This window comes from Platichthys flesus, chromosome 14, assembly GCF_949316205.1.
Source record: "Platichthys flesus chromosome 14, fPlaFle2.1, whole genome shotgun sequence".
NCBI lineage: Eukaryota > Metazoa > Chordata > Actinopteri > Pleuronectiformes > Pleuronectidae > Platichthys > Platichthys flesus.
This window is the reverse complement of record NC_084958.1, coordinates 15,491,934-15,507,869: the sequence shown is the minus strand read 5'-3', so window position 1 is coordinate 15,507,869 and position 15,936 is coordinate 15,491,934. Positions and strand designations below refer to the sequence as shown.

The window sequence follows — 15,936 nt, the reverse complement described above, 5'->3', positions numbered from 1 at the left end:
GGTTAAATATTTCTGCAAATTCACATAAAATGTTATTTCTGCAATTCACGATATGACCACAGGCCAAATCGGACTTCAAAGGAATCAAAGGAATGTCTGCTATTAGCAGCTTTGCGTAGAAAATGTCAATCTCGAGAATAATTTTTTGTCCATATTGGCCATCAGCCCTATTAAACAAATTATTGTATATGATCAGTAGTGGAGGATGAAGCCTTATGTACTCAAGTTTAAGTAAGCAAGTACTTGCTTTTAAACACAAAGTACTCGCAGGTTCGCCTCTTTCTTAATGCAACAATCCAAAACATCATTATCATTATTATTTAGTTTGATATAAGAAGAGTAAAGACTCTCATTTACATTGTTTTATTGTCATTGCTCTGTTATCTGCCTACTGTGATTGAATCAGGGGACCATTTTCACTCTCGTTTTGATCACTTAAAAACACACTTTTATTATACACATATATATATAATATAACATGTATATATGTCATATGTCATGTTATATGTTAATATATATATATATATATACTGTATATACATAAAGTTAATGTGAACATATAATATTAGGCACTGTAGCAGAGTAGAAATTACAAATACTTACTGCTATATTCTCTGAAGTAAAAGTTAAAAGTAACGAAAAAGGAAGCTACTTGAGTCAAGAACACATGCATGAACAATTCATTTAATAATAATGAAAATATAATAATAATAATAATGATTTCATTTCACATGTTTCAAAAGTGCCACTATGACGTGTTAAAAAGAAGACACCAAAGGCAACAAAGCAAAGAACGTCCCACCAAAGAAACCACGTAGAGTAACGAAGTAAAAGTACGCAGTTACATGGCACCCCCTGGCTGGAGGGTTAAGAGGAATCGGGAGACGTCGCTCCTGTGGCAGGACTGTGCCCTCACGGTGATTACCAGCGGTTACAGGTGGCCATGTTGAGTTGAGTCAACAACACAGAGCCTTGAGGGCAGGTGTGTTACCTGTGGCTCCTTCAGGAAGCTGCTCCGCCGCCTCAGCGACACGGAAACAAGGAATCACAGGAAGGAGAACATGGAATAGTTTCTCTCTCTTTCGCTCTCTCGTCACTGCCTCATTGAGCAGTGAGCTTCGTTTGTGTGTGTGTGCCTGTGTGTGTCTGTGAGTGAGGGAGCTTGGAGGCTGCTCTCAGACCAGCGCTTGGTTGTGCAGACGGACCGACGGACGGACGGGAGTGCTTCCTGCTAATAAAGAGGTGCGTCTTATTTCCATTCGGAGTGGGACTGAGTGACTGCGCACGGCTTTCAGCGCCGGGGAGCTGGGGGCGCATTGACGCATTGTGGAGTCGACAGGCGAGGGGGGGGTGCTGGTAGCACTGCAACCCCGGCTTCGCCACACACGCACCCGCACACGCACGCACACGGAGGCATCTATCTGGCGGAACCGCGATGGCCGTGGTGCAGCTCGACAGGGAGGACCACCAGCCGGAGAACGGCTTCGTGTCCCCCGACACCACGTCGCCGGGGCTGCTGACACGCATCGACGGCTCCGTGCTGCCGTTTCTCGGGGGATTTGGGAAATACCAGAAACAGCTGATCGTGCTGACATGGATCCCGGCGCTGTTCATTGGATTCAGCCAGTTCTCGGACAATTTCCTCCTGGCACAGCCGAACAACACATGCGTTCAGCCGCGGGTGAACCTGACCCACAGTAACCTGAGTGCGCCGGGTCACTCCTCGCTGCTGGACGGTCCCAAAAACGGCAGCGGCGCGCGGCCGGCTCACATGTACGCCAATGGAAGTTACGGCATCCACAATGACACCAGCATGCAGTGTTGGTGCGAGGAGTGGACGTTCGAGCTGCACACGGGACTCGTGCACAACGTGGTGACCAAGGTAAGATGACCATTCCCGGGGATGGGCATCCTTCTTCCCCATCCCACTGTGTTGTCCGTCTGTGTCACCCGATCCTCCCCATAATCCCATTAGGGTTGATTTTACTTTGGTAAGAGAGTGAGATCCTGGCCCTTATCAACACAATGTCCATCATTTTCAAAACACACCACTTTCAAACAGCATCACAGCCCCTTAATATCAAATTGTCCCAAAATCAGGTTTCTTGCCAGCTATGGATACGCCTGCATTGTTGCATCCAAGGCTTGCACGTCTAGGACTGCCTGTAGGGAATCACCCCCCCCCCCCCCCCAAAAAAAAACAACTAGTAGGACTACTTAGGTGAGAACATGACAGTGAGACATCCTGACAAAAACTGACCTATGCATGGGGGGGAGACCATCATGCACCTGCACTTTTGGGCAAAGCTGCCATGGGCTGGTGGAATTTGCCGGTTGTTGTAATGCACATAATAGACATGCAGCCCTTTTTTGATTTGGAGCAAAGGTCAGTCTGTGCACGCTCTGGAATATTGCAACCCCATCCCTTGACAAACATCAGCTGCCCTATCTCTGCCCCATAATCAAACACCAGCCTCCTTTTCACAGCTCTCATCCTGGACACTTTAATTCAGAACGGATGCCTTTACCCCCGGTGGCATCCCCATTACATTCCTGTGACTGCCCTGTATGTTGAGGAGGGGATAGTATCGGCCTGGAGTCATTATAGTTGGTCTGCTAGCTAGAGGAAGAAGGGTTTTGTCTCATGATCTGGATGCTGCAGCTCATGTCAACATATCAAGCGTTATTTTAGTATGGTAAGGAAAGTGTTACACTATACACATTACTCTCTGAGTAAACTTGACTTTAACATCAGGGGCTGGATGATGGGATTAAATCCGTTGTGATCTCAGAGAGCCATTAGGATAAAGGGAGTCTAAAAGTTAAAATGTTGACACACTCTCTGATGACCTCACCCGTGGAGAGGACAGTAAATTGTGTTTTAATCTGCATCCTCTTCACCTCTAAAGGGTTTGGAATGTAATCAAAAGGCTTATCAGCAGGAGTTTGATCTGGAGCTGGGCTTTGAAGCCCCTCCGTGCCGTATAGGAGGAGGTCGTGGCGCCCTGCGACGACAGCAGCTCATCTTTTTTATCACTGATATGAACTCATTTGAATGAAGCAGACAAAATGCAGCCGGGGGGGGGGGCATTATCTTTTAGCCAGGACCTGAGGGACAGTTGAAGCCAGGATTTCAGTGTCCGCAGGGTTATTTGGCCGAGGTGTGGTTGCAGAGCAATGTATTATGGACAGATTCCAATAAAATACAACAAACCTTCAGCTTTGTATTATGTCATATTGTGAGGCAAAAACAACTGGGCGGTTGATTACTAACAATCCAAAAATGTCTGTTCTGAGCCATAAAACCTGAACCGAGAGTTCTCATGTGACTTCAGCCCTAATGCACTGCTGCCTCTTCTCATGCTGGTGTCTGTAACCTGTAGATACTCTCCTCTGTGTTGCCTTTGCACACAGGACGAGAATGTCATGTTGACACTACCACCAGTACAGATCAGTGGTGGGGCTGAGCAGTTGGTATAAGTGCTGGGCAGGGCTCGTCTTCCCTGACCAGTGTCGACCACGTTCCGACAAGGTCGCCATTCGGGGGATTTGAATCAGATGTCAGTGCAGGAGACTCTTCCAAAAAACGAAGCATAATTATTGACCCTGGCCATCGCCTCTCTTTGTCAACCTGTCCCTCGCTCCTCTAAGGCCCCGCCACAGCACAGACATGAGGGTGACACTTCAGTAGGAAGTGATGACTTGGCATTTCTCCCTGTATTTGGATTGCATAAGCATAACTGCACAGGACTTGGCTCAGCTCTCTGTGACAGTGGACCCCTAAAAACTGCCAAAACGCACCAACAAATTCTTACCCCGGTGCTCAACATGTAAATGAATGTTGATGTCTTCCCCCGTTTGCTGCTTTGGTTTTGTTTCGGGAATCGGCAGCAAAGGAATGCATTTAAATGCATTTGCACTTGCTCCATTTTCCCGGCGTCACAGAGAGAGAGGGCCTTGATGGAGGCGGCCGGCGGAGGTTGAGGTGGTGGTGAAGGATCCAGAGTGGTGAATGTGGAGACCCGTCCTAATTGAGTCAAAGCTCTCCTCAGGGCCTGTCGTAATTGGACTGAGCCTGAGAAATGAGAATGTATCATTGCTCAGAGACAGAGAGTCTCTCTGCAACACAGCTGCTGCACACACTATCTGAGGCAGTGGACTGATAACATCCTCAAAGCGAAGATTAACCTCTTTATTGATCCTGTATGTGAGCCTACCTCTTGTATCTTAATCAGGGACAAGTGGCGTCTAAAGGCCGCTGATGATTTTTGCATCTAATAGTGAGTTTAGGATTCCCCCTCTTGTCGTTCTCCACTCTAGTATGGTGTTTGGACTCGTCCCAAGCTTTGACACCTTCATGGATTTAAGCTTATATGTGGAATAGTTACTTTTTGTCTCGTCAGAAAATGGTAAATTCAATTACAAGTTCTCATCCAAGGTAGTTTCTTCAAATTGCTTGTTTTACCAAAATAATGCAATTAAAATGATGAAGACAAATGTCTGAAAAGCAACCAATCCTTGTGTTTTAGAAGCTGGAACTAGGGTTTCCCTTATTTGCTTAATAAGCTAGAATGAAACTCAGTAGAGCTCATATCTCTGTCAAGGCCCTACAGTCCCCTCATGAAACCACATGTAAATTCACTTCATCCTGATTTAAATTTGGATCTGCTCATGACTATCAGTCCAGCTCACATGCCTGATTGATTTTTTTTTAACAACTGTCTATGAACATAATGGCTGAGAAGTCGAGGAAAATGTTGAAAACACCCTGGTTTCCAATGTTACATAAATTAAATCCTGGATCCGCAGCAAAATGTAGTGGGTTCTTCCCTCACCATTACTGCATCCTTCCATCAGGTTTCGTGTAAATTCATCCAGTAGTGCTAACACACAAACAACCATTGATGAAACTATAATACAAATTACTGGCAGTAATTTGATTAAGGGAAAATGGCAAATAATCGTTTTTTCCTGTGACTTTCCTATATTGAGACTGAACCCGACTTTTGAAGATGAATGGGAAACGTGCATAAATATTCAAATGACAATTAAGGCAATTCTGAGTTGAGTGCACGACTCAACATGGTACACTTAAATAGTATGTCATTGCCATTTTTTTCTCTTAGAGCATTGTATGGAAGTGATATGGACGATATGTTGCAAAGCTCCAGTGTGGGTACACCCAGACCCAGTATCAGTATCAAGCGGTCCCACACCCATAGATGTGAAAGATGATATTTCAGCTGAACTCCACGCAGGCCTCTCTGCTCCGGGGCCCTTCGTACTGTTTACCCAGCTGCCTGGCTCCGTCCGCTGACTCTGGATCAGTGTGGGACACTTTGAAACAGTCTCAGCTGTCGAAAGGCGATGACCCCACTGCAGATACCCAGTCAGCACACAATGACAGCTGCTCACGGCGTCAGCTGGGAGGAGAGGATGCCTGTGTGACCAAAAGATAAAACTCTGTTGAAGGCTCCTCATGTGTGACAAGAGAGGGTGATACATGCTTGTTTCTGATAAGAGCTGTTTTGTAACAGGGAGGGCTGAACAGTATGGGGGGGGCTGACCCCTGGCCTTGGTTTAAGTTTGTTTTCGGGACTGTGTCATGGAGTTCATGTTGTAAGAGTGTCGGTGGGTTGTTGATGCTTTTGAAGTCTCTGTGGTGACAGGGACGTGTAGTGGGAGGTTCTCAGCTGCCAGCAGAACAATACAGTGAATAATGAAGATAAACAAAGGTTTGTTGTGTCACTATCTGTCACTGCTGGTTACAGGGAAATTAAACATGGCGTTGCTTCTCATCAGAATGCTACAGCTGCATGAGCAGTTTTCAGGCGATATCCTCATGTGCTGAGTTTCCCCCCTTTTTATTTGGCCACAAAACTGCAGTATGAGTAGTAAAGATTCATCCTCGGGCTCTCACTCGTTCTCCTTTACCTTCACCGGCACTCCCACCACATTAAACCATTCCAGCCTCTCGATGATGCACTGGTGCTAAAACTTGCACTTGGAAGCAGGAAGAGTCTGATCACCACGGCGATGGTCTGTTGCTAGGCAGTAACTATGCAGCAGTCTCTCCATGTGTTTTTTCCGCCTTCTCCTCGCAGCAGATTTTGAAGCATCTCCCGTCTCCTCAGCTTCTCACCCGTCCCAGTGCTCTCCTTTCTACTCCTTTTACGTTGCTCTCAATCTCTTTAGCGTGTTCTCCTTTCAACATTGTATAATCTACCCCCCCCCATGTGCTTTTCATCCATCTCCCGCCCGTGCTCACCCCTCCTTCCTCTCGAACCCCCCGCCACCACCCCTCTAGTTCAACGAGTGCAGAAATGTGCAGCTGTAGATGGGAGAGCCTCCTCGTGGGAGCTAATGAGACTCGACGGTGTAGACCGACTGGTGGCCGGTCGTTTTGAGAGAGGTCGACAGACACCCCGGGGACTACAGACTGATTTTTTTTTCCTGGCCCTGCATTGCTCTGCGTTTTTTCCATCAGCTATTAGATTTATACGTGTCCAAGCCAGTTCTGCACACTGACATCTATTAATTACTCCCAAATGAGCGTCACAATAGCAGGTTAGCGACTGGCAGAAATAATAGAGGCCATAGGAGACAAGCTACATGGATCTGACTCATGCTTAAGACTGAATCACACTTTGCCGGGATTTCTTTGTTCTCCTGGAGCTGAGGGTCTGACCTTTTTTATTTTTTTGGATTCGTGCTAATAGCAGAGCAGAAGCACGTTAACGATGAGCTCGGTTAGAGCCTTTGGCCTGGAGAAAGACCTGGTTAATAATACATGAAAAATGAGGAAAATGAATGATACTTCAGGCGAAATCCCAACCTGACATCCCCCGGCCATCTAGCCTCACATTTCACCACTCGGGAGACGTCGCTGCTTGGTCCGCGGAAGTCATGTGACTTGAGAATGTCGGCGTTGGTCATCTGTCTGTGGTCAGCTTCACGTGTCCGTTCTGCGCTGTCATCCGTGCGTGCACACCGCTGGAGCTTGTGATATTGCAGACTCAGAGTTTCAATTCAGTTTGTCAAGTTCCTGGAGGAGGGAAGCTACAGCTTTTTTATGTTGCTGGGGTTGTGCAAGAGGAACTTGTTTGCCTCCCACTGTCTTTTTCTCTGCTGACATTGATACTGAATGAGTGGCATGCCTGGATCATGTGATGGCTGGGTGGCTCTGGGTAATCCTGGAGCGTTCCATTCTGGACAAGTCACTATGGTTGAGGTTATGGGAGGTTAAAGCCCCTCACTGAAACATTTACTAACAACACTTCATTATCTAATATTGTTTTAGAAGGTGCGGCGTATAAATTAAACAGATCTGATGTCAGCATTGATCCGACTCCAATACACTATGCACCTTCTATGACCACTTGGCCCGTATCTGCTCCTTCCTGTTGCGTCTCTCAGCAAAGGCACCTGGGAGGCATATGTTGCCAAAAAAGAGCCCAAATATCCAGCTCCTCTCTGACATTCGAATTGTATTCCTCTCAGCATCAACCAGTCTATAGGATCATTTATCAATCACGTCAATCTTACTCTACGTCGCATGTTTGTGTAAAGTATTTCCTTGTTTGCTGCTGCACCTCTTTACAATCACTGCTGGTGTGCATGAGGTCTGTGTGTCACATCTTGACACTGCTCTAGGGGGAAAGGTCAGGGCTTGCTCAATTCACACACTGCATTGTTTACAGTCTACAAGTCCTGAGGGTTGGAATCCGCAAAGAACATGAACAGATGCAGGGTGATGTACCATCTTTTCACATTGTAGAGGACGGACACATACACAGTGAAATAACGCATGTAAGATTATACCCACTCAGAGATAATTGATTCCCTCATGTTGATTGGCGGAGAATCAACAAGAGTGTTTAGCCTAACTAGTGGCAGCACAAGTCAAATACGTGAAACATAACCCAGACATACATTTACCATGTACACATTTTATAGGTAAACCCCAATAAATAGTTTTGACAATTTATAGTACTTCTTTAGCGTTTAACTATAACACGTTCCATGTAAAGGTTTTTGAATTAGTCTAACTAACTCAACAACAAACACTTCATTAAAGGTGACCCGTCGTACTTTTGACGAGTATATGAAAGCAGCATTACATAAAAACTGCTTGAGATATATTCTGTGTGAAGTAATATTTGCAGAAATGAAAAAGGAAAAGTAATAGTTGGGGGTATAACGGAGATGAGGGAATATTAAGTTGATGTTTACTTGATATCAACTTGAATGTGAAAGCAGTTATTGCCAGATGGTTTCATAAATAAGACAGACCAAGCAGAGAGGGATAGTCAAGAGACTAAAATGACTCATCCTTAAACATTATATTTATCTTTCACTTCCATTTTACTTTTCTTTACGCAGCATTGATTTCTCGGAACTAATGCTGTGTTTATTTGTCTTCACAGTGGAGTCTGGTGTGTAAGTCAGCATGGAAAGTCCATATTGCAAAGTTCTCTCTGTTGGTGGGATCCATCTTTGGATACCTGGTGTTTGGAGTCCTGGCTGACTGGTGAGATTTTTCAACTAAGTTCATTCACACAAACCTTTATTGATTTAAAGGTGAAATGAATAGTGATTTACTGCATTAAAAGTATCAGTAATCAATTATGTTATTTGACTTTTTCCGTAGGTTTGGCCGTCACCCAGTGCTGATCATATCGGTGATGTTCATGCTGGTGTTTGGTCTGACGGTGGCATTCTCCGTCAACGTTCCCATGTTCAGCACCTTGCGGTTCTTCGAGGGCTTCTGTCTGGCAGGAATCACCCTCTCTCTCTACGTCCTCAGTAAGTGTTGAACCCTCAGCTAACAGCCCTGTGTTAATGCCTTTTTATATAGAGGCAGAGTTGCAATGCAAGATCACATTGTTACCAAAAACAACATGTTGTAAATGACTGTCTTTGAATGGGGCTTTGCTGCGCGTGTCTTTGGCTTCTCAGGTGATTCTGGTGAGTGCACCGACAACACCAGTGCTAGACTGGACATTGTTATGCACTTAAACACTCTGTGCTGTTGGAGATCGGATAAAACACAGTGAAGGGAACATGATGGCAACAAAATGGCTTGACATTTAGATCCACTTCAACTTTACCTACCTACATTAAAGCCATATTAAGCCGACTGCTTAAGGCGGTGGTTTAACATTATCTATAAGCATCTCACACCAATGGGAATTTCTTCATTGCTTGCAAATTGATATGTTATTGCCCTGTAATGTCAGCTTCTTCGTTGCAGAGCAGAAGTGACAACGAGGCAGCTTCAAGTTATACAATTGGAGGGCAATGTAATGTTTTTATCTACGATGGATTGGGACTGATTTGGGAAACAAATTCGTAAATCCGTGCACAATACATTTCTTCTCCATGTGCTCATCTGGCTTCTGCACATCTGTGTTGACTGTGTACATGGAATAACCGGGTATTTTCTTTGATGCTGTATTTTGCTGCAGGACCTCCACGTAGCATTTGACCCCTTCGAAAGCTGCTGTACTTCTGTTTCTGTTTTGTAGAGGGTTCCTGGATTTAATGTTTGCACTAAACAGAGGTGCTGACAACAAATGGCCTCAGCAGCGATGCAGAGGTAACCTCTGGGTCAAACTTGTTTGTTTGAGACCCTGGCCAGGTAGTAAGAGCAGCTCTTGTTGGACGGCAAGGTGCGGTTTCCCTTGTTGGGTCTGGGTACATTTTTTTATATGATTGAAAACCTCCCTATATAATAAAAAGTTTGATATAAATAAAACAAATGTTACCCCTTTAGCCAAAATCGTACGCACCTAAAATAAATATATTTTTTTAATAATGCTGCGATAATTATTATACTTTCAATTTAGTCTGTACCCCTACTCTTAATTTAATCCGTCACTGCCCACCTGATCAAAACAGCTATTCCATTTCTTGTCTCATGCTGAGAAGAGTTATTGTTTTTGCAGTGACCTCCTCACGTTTAATAAGTCAAACTGCTGTTGTCCTGATAAATTCTCACTACCCAGAAACTGCAATCCCCCTTAACCTTGAGCTTTACTCTTAAATTGTCATTTAAGTGCAGCCACAGCAAGTCTTTTACAGAGATTTAATCCTTTTCGCTGCTCATCAATAATCTGAAAATGACAGAAGAAGTGGTAACTTGTGTAGCTTCCCTCATCACTGAAGGAAGAGTCTGCAGCGGCTCTGATGCTGCTGGAGATGAATCTTCTCCGTTGACGTGACCTTCTCTCGGCACCATAAAGGCTTAAATCATTGGATCTGTGGGAATTTTGCGTGTCAGGTTCCAGAGCGCGGGGAGGGCACAGACTTTGTGATAGCATCCTGATAATTGGCCTCGCAGCAGTTGCACATTCTGGCCTCAGCTATGGATCCTGAAAAGCCTCTTGGCCGCATTAATTGACCAGTGAAGAGGGAGGTTGCAAAGGTGGAGAGCGAGATGATTTTCTATACACTGTACACCCTGAAAGGCGCTGTCTCCCCCCCCTTGCTCCCTGAACAGAAAGGCCGTTGAGTCCCAGGACAAAGGAAAAAAGGGTGCGGCAGGAGGAGGCAAAGGAACGGAGTTAAACTGTACAGTAGCTTTGTCTTATCAAATTGAAATGAACTCGTAATTACCCTCCAATGTATTCACGTTAGCTGACGGCTTATGGCTCAATAAATCAGTGATTCTCAAGCCTAATAATAGAAGGCGAAGGGATTTCACAATAAGAGGCATGTAAGATGCATTGTTTTTGCATTATTATTATTATCATATTGAATTTCCACAAAATAAATGGTACAAAAAACAAGACAAATTGTTAAGCTAGAGTACTCAGCTTAGAATTGACATAAAAAAGACTGTGTATGTGTATTTAAAGTGTATGTTAAAGGCAGAAATAAGTAAGCCTACAAAAACGCCAGTTTTTACAGCAGCAGGGCTTTACTGTAGCAAGGCTGCATTCCAAATATGTACATACACACACACACACACACATATGTCTCTAGGGTACGATCATTGTGAAAGTATTTTCTTCTTTATCTCCTTCTCATTAATAGCTTTTACTACTTTTGTTATTTTCCTTTCTCATACTACTTTTTAATGCTACCTTCCCTGCCCCCAGCGCTTCTGCTCCTCAGCTATCTTCTATTCTCTTCCTTATTATATTCTTCCCTTTTTAAAAATTCTGCACTTGCGATTCCACCGTTTAATCTACAAAAAAAAAATCCCGTGATTGCGGAGTAAATAGTAATTTTAATAGATATTCTTCTCTGTATTGAGATACTTTATGAAAGGTTGATGCATCACTGTACCCTCTGCAATAATATTCTATTCCTTTGTATTTGAGAAATGGCTCATGTTCCAATCAGTCCATTCCCTCTTGAAGTTCTTGCTCCAGTTTGTCTTATTTCAGTCAGTCAAGAACAGTTTGCTGAAGTAGCAGTGTGATATTTGTTGGAGCTTTGCATAATTGTTTAGGTTTTGTGTTGCTATACTGTCACCCCTATTTCAGATCATGTGCTGCCCCTGTCACATGATATTTGCCCTGTAGCCACACTGCGTATTGACAAAACTCCACTTGAGCCAAGAGAAGGAGCACAGTCGTTCAATAACACATTACCACAGATAATCAATCCTTTTTATTTCAAGGCTCAGGGTATTAAACGCGTTCGCACGAGAGCTGGCAACATGGTAAAGAGTTTAGCAAAGCTAATATGCATCTTAGTCTTGACATCGTCTCAGTCATGTGACGTGTATGCATGTACCAAAAGAAAACACATGATCCTCCTTTGTGTGTTGCTTTGTTAGACTCTCATCACAAAGGAAACTTTGAGGCTAATCCCTGTTTGCACTGAGGAAGAGGTTACACTAATCCCCCTTTCTCATCAATTAGGTTTTAGTTTGTGCATCTTGGAGCCATGGATCATTTTAGTTTAGAAAATCACAGTGAGATAACTGTGATTTTCTGTTTGGTCTCTATAATAATTCCAGAAATCTGTTTGTATGTTCAATATGGACACACAATACTTTCAATACTAATAAAATTTGAATAAACAAGTGACCAGCGCACTGTAGCAGTGGCAGCTGGGACTCATTAATGTAAGTGATGTTGTAAATCACCACAATCGTGCATTCTGGTTCTGTGTTGTGAGTCGAGCTCCACAGAACTTTGATTAAACAGGTGAACAGCTCTTTGTGCATCCTCAGGGTTCTGTGGACCGAGTCCCAAAGCCGGTCTTTGCTTTTTGCAGCTCAAATACTGCAGGTCACTTTTACAGGTCCAGAAAGAAAAAGCTGCAACCAGCATCAGCTCAGGTCAAGCAAACAGCCCGTTCCAAAGGTTTAGAATGGGCATTGTACGTTAATACATCAATTAGAAGACATGACCTTTCTGACCCTTCATTGATCCATGCAGGCATCAATCAGGAAATCCATTGAGGACGTGGGTAAACCCCTTCGTTTTAAGAGCGTGGGTGATATGATAAGATGTGACACTTAACCCAGCTCCCGACGTCAACCACAACAAAGAAAGACCGAAAAGAGAATTTGTGTCAGGTTGGCTTCAGACAAGGGGGGGGGACTAGTGTTGACAATGAGGGGCAAGAAAAAGGAACATGAAAACTAGGAGGAATGTGGAAACTGCAGGAGGGAGAGAGAGAGGGCAAGATTTTTCACCTCTGAGGGTGACTGAAGGGGCAATGCACCACCATCCCAAATAAAAGCTTTCCTGAATATTAACATTAAACTTTATCAAGTATAAAGCTAATGCATATATACCATACTGGCTGCACAGTGGGATTACCAGCAGGGCAGTAAAACAAATAGCTATAGAAAGTCATCTGATCCAGAGCTGCTATTTATACCTCCGTGCTCCATCAGTGTGCGTTTTTAGCAGCACAGCATCAGGAAAGACTCCGAGTACATAAAGCTCAGCATCATGGTACCGCTCACTAATGGAATTTTTTTTTTTGCACGGTAAACACTCCCTACTCAACCCATCCCCAATTCCCCCACACAGCACATCAACGAGCTGAGTCATGCTAGCCTGCCGCGCTGTGTGAGAATTTGGTGATCAGCTTGAGACGGGGTGACTGTGCTGTGGGGCCGTGGGCCAGAGCTCGCTCACTCTCTGTTTATACAGGTTGAATCGTGCTCTCCCGTCAGCTCTCTGGGCCTGAAATCTGTTGTTTTTCTCAGACAGATTTTTTATCCCCCCCCCATTCCCCCCCGAAGTGTCCATTTACAGCAAATATCTGATCAGCGCTATTTGACAGACAAAAGTACACACTCTAATTTTAAGTGCGGCTTCTTTCTGCAACTATTATTGCATTGCCGTTAATTTGTTTCAACTCGCACCTTTTTAATTTCTCATATGATGTTTACTTTTTAGAAGTACATGAAATTCCCACGCTCTTTAAACGCATCTTTAAGTGGAGCGCTTGCTCACTGTCCCTGACTGAATGTGAGGTGGCGTGTCCGTACATGCGACGGGTGTGTGCATGTGTCTCAGGAAGTGAAAGCCTCGTAAAGAGAGAGACAGTAGACACGCACAGAGTGGGAAACAACAGGCAGACCACATGATTCTCTTGAGTCATGCATCATAAAGAGCTTCACGACTTTCCAAGGCAGTGACCTTTGACCCGCATGCTCGTGACTGAACCGTGTGTATGATGATCTCGACGACAGAGAGTAATAGTTAATGGTGGATCTTTATCTTCTACTATTTCTGTGGCGCTGCCTTATCTCGCCAATGACTATTTCTCTGGTTAATTTAATTGTTGAAAAATAGGATCTGTGCCAGTTTAAAATTACCTTGGCAAACCTCACCTGTTACTATGCACCACAAAATACCAATAAGCAAACCACATCCTGTTTCAATAACCATGTTGATTTAGCACTGTGGTTGAGTTCTGGCTAAAATGCACTTTGTATATATATATATACAACTAAATTTAATATAAATTTAGAGAGAGACAAAACAATGTCGTCAACACATTGTTGTGCATTACTGTCAATATGGAGATTTTGCTCCAGACATACACACACGCACTGTATCGATTGTGTGGTTGGTGTTTGCTGTCACTCCCTCTGAACTGGACTAGTGTGGGCGGTGGTCAGGAACATTAACGCAAACAGTAAAACAACCGTTTACCAGGAACACAGAGAAGGGGAGTGTGATGTGAGAAGTACATTAATGCTCTTTTCCATAACGGGTTGTCTTAAAGATGTTCAAAGATGATTTAAAGGTATAATTTGACTGCTCCTGAAGTTGTTGGGTTAGTTATTACCTTACATATGAGGACACTTCAACGTTTAAAGTATATATTGCAACACTGTTATATACACATTAGTTTGGCGGCCCTGCCACGGTCATGTGATGCGTCGGAACAAATCCATTCGACCTTTGCTGTAGACTGTCCTTGGTTTACGGCCCCTCTGGCGCAGCCTGAGATCAACAGTGATTACATGAACATATTAAAAGAAAACATTTAAAATCCGTATAAATCGAAACGGTAATACTTGAAGCAGGTAGAGGAAGTAAAACAGCTGGAGGCATTTGTTGTTCAAAGAAAATCGGGATCTGATGTGCACAGATGAAATGAGTAGAGCAGTTTGTGTTTGTGGAGAGTCAGGATTGCATGGGGGCTTGAACTAAAGCACACATCATTGTGTAATGTCATATGAGAGCATTTCCTCTTTTTTTTTATATAGGGTCATGTGACATTTTATCTCATATGACATAAGATTTTATGTATCTTTATTTTATGGTTGTGTGTTATCTTCAGGTACCTGTACGCATGCTGCTGCCTTTACTAATGCAAATGGATACGTCTGATCTCCAACTATTTAACCTTCACTGCACAGATCCTTAATGTTGCTATGTTGGTTTGTTAAAGCCGGGGTTGGTAATCCTGGAAAAGCTAGCAAGAGTCGGCTACATCACACACAGACACCAGCTTTTAAGATTTTCAACAATTAGGTGTTTCAGAAAGAACTTACCCACCCCACCTTTAAGCATTACATCCACTAAAGGGCAGCGTGAGTCCAGTGTTTCTCAAAACACTAAACTTGGCGATGGTGGGGGAGGCTGTGCTAATGTTCCTCTGAAGTAAGAGGCCAATGTTGTTATCTGTGTGTCCCTGAGACCAGGCATTGTAACATTATATAGATGCCTGTAGTCGCAAACTCGGATTCCTCTCCCTTGAACTATTGACTACACTGCCCCTTATGATCTGCCGTTGTACCGCTCCATTTTGTCTGTTTTGTCCGTGTCTTTTGGTTTTTAAAATGCGTGTACAAATACAGACGAAATGATTGCAGAGTACAGAGAGAAGGGTCCGTCTGTTTACGTATGTGTATCTAACGTTGAGTATAAATGAGCCTCAAAGCAAAGTCCTCTTCGCTGTCCCGTGTGTTGCCTGTAATGAGGTGCTTTCTCTCAGTGGAGCCCACGGGTATTAATCTCTCTGCACACAGATGAAGTGGAGGGGGCAGCACAGAAAGATGGAAGCTCTGTGTGTATTCATCTATAAATGGCCTTCTCTGTGTCAATGTCAGCTTCCCTATTTGTTGGTACAGTCTGACGGACAGCGTTATCTGTTTGCCATTCTCCTCTCCTTGCCCATCTTACTCTCTGTTGTTGTCTTTTCCATCGATGGATATATCACTCAAGTCCGCACTGACCTAAGTAGTGTGTGCCAGATCTGGACTCTGAAGAGACAAGCTTTTCATTCCCCACCATATGGCTTTATGCCTCCCGGAGGACAGCAGCCAGGTCCGCCTCACACCACTGCGGAGATATTGTACTGTCATCAGATAAACCCTGCTAAGGCCTGAAAAGAAGACAAGCCGGGGCTGTACTGTGTAGAGAGAGCAAATGCTTCTCGGCCGAAAAAGCGGTATTTTCCATGATACTCTGGTTGAACCGTCCTCTTCCTTCCCTACAATCTGCTCTG

At 44.0% G+C, this 15,936-nt stretch overlaps 1 protein-coding gene across 1 annotated transcript in view; it reads left to right on the top strand.

Annotated features, from left to right (window-relative positions):
* The first annotated feature begins 852 nt into the window (after nt 1-852).
* The window catches only part of LOC133968157 (solute carrier family 22 member 23-like), a 34,027-nt gene continuing 18,943 nt past the window's right edge, over nt 853-15,936 (top strand). The window contains exons 1-3 of the mRNA XM_062404039.1: nt 853-1,882; nt 8,427-8,530; nt 8,651-8,805. Coding sequence (XP_062260023.1) covers nt 1,436-1,882; nt 8,427-8,530; nt 8,651-8,805 — 706 coding nt within the window. The 5' untranslated portion in view covers nt 853-1,435. The remainder of the gene's footprint in view (nt 1,883-8,426; nt 8,531-8,650; nt 8,806-15,936) is intronic.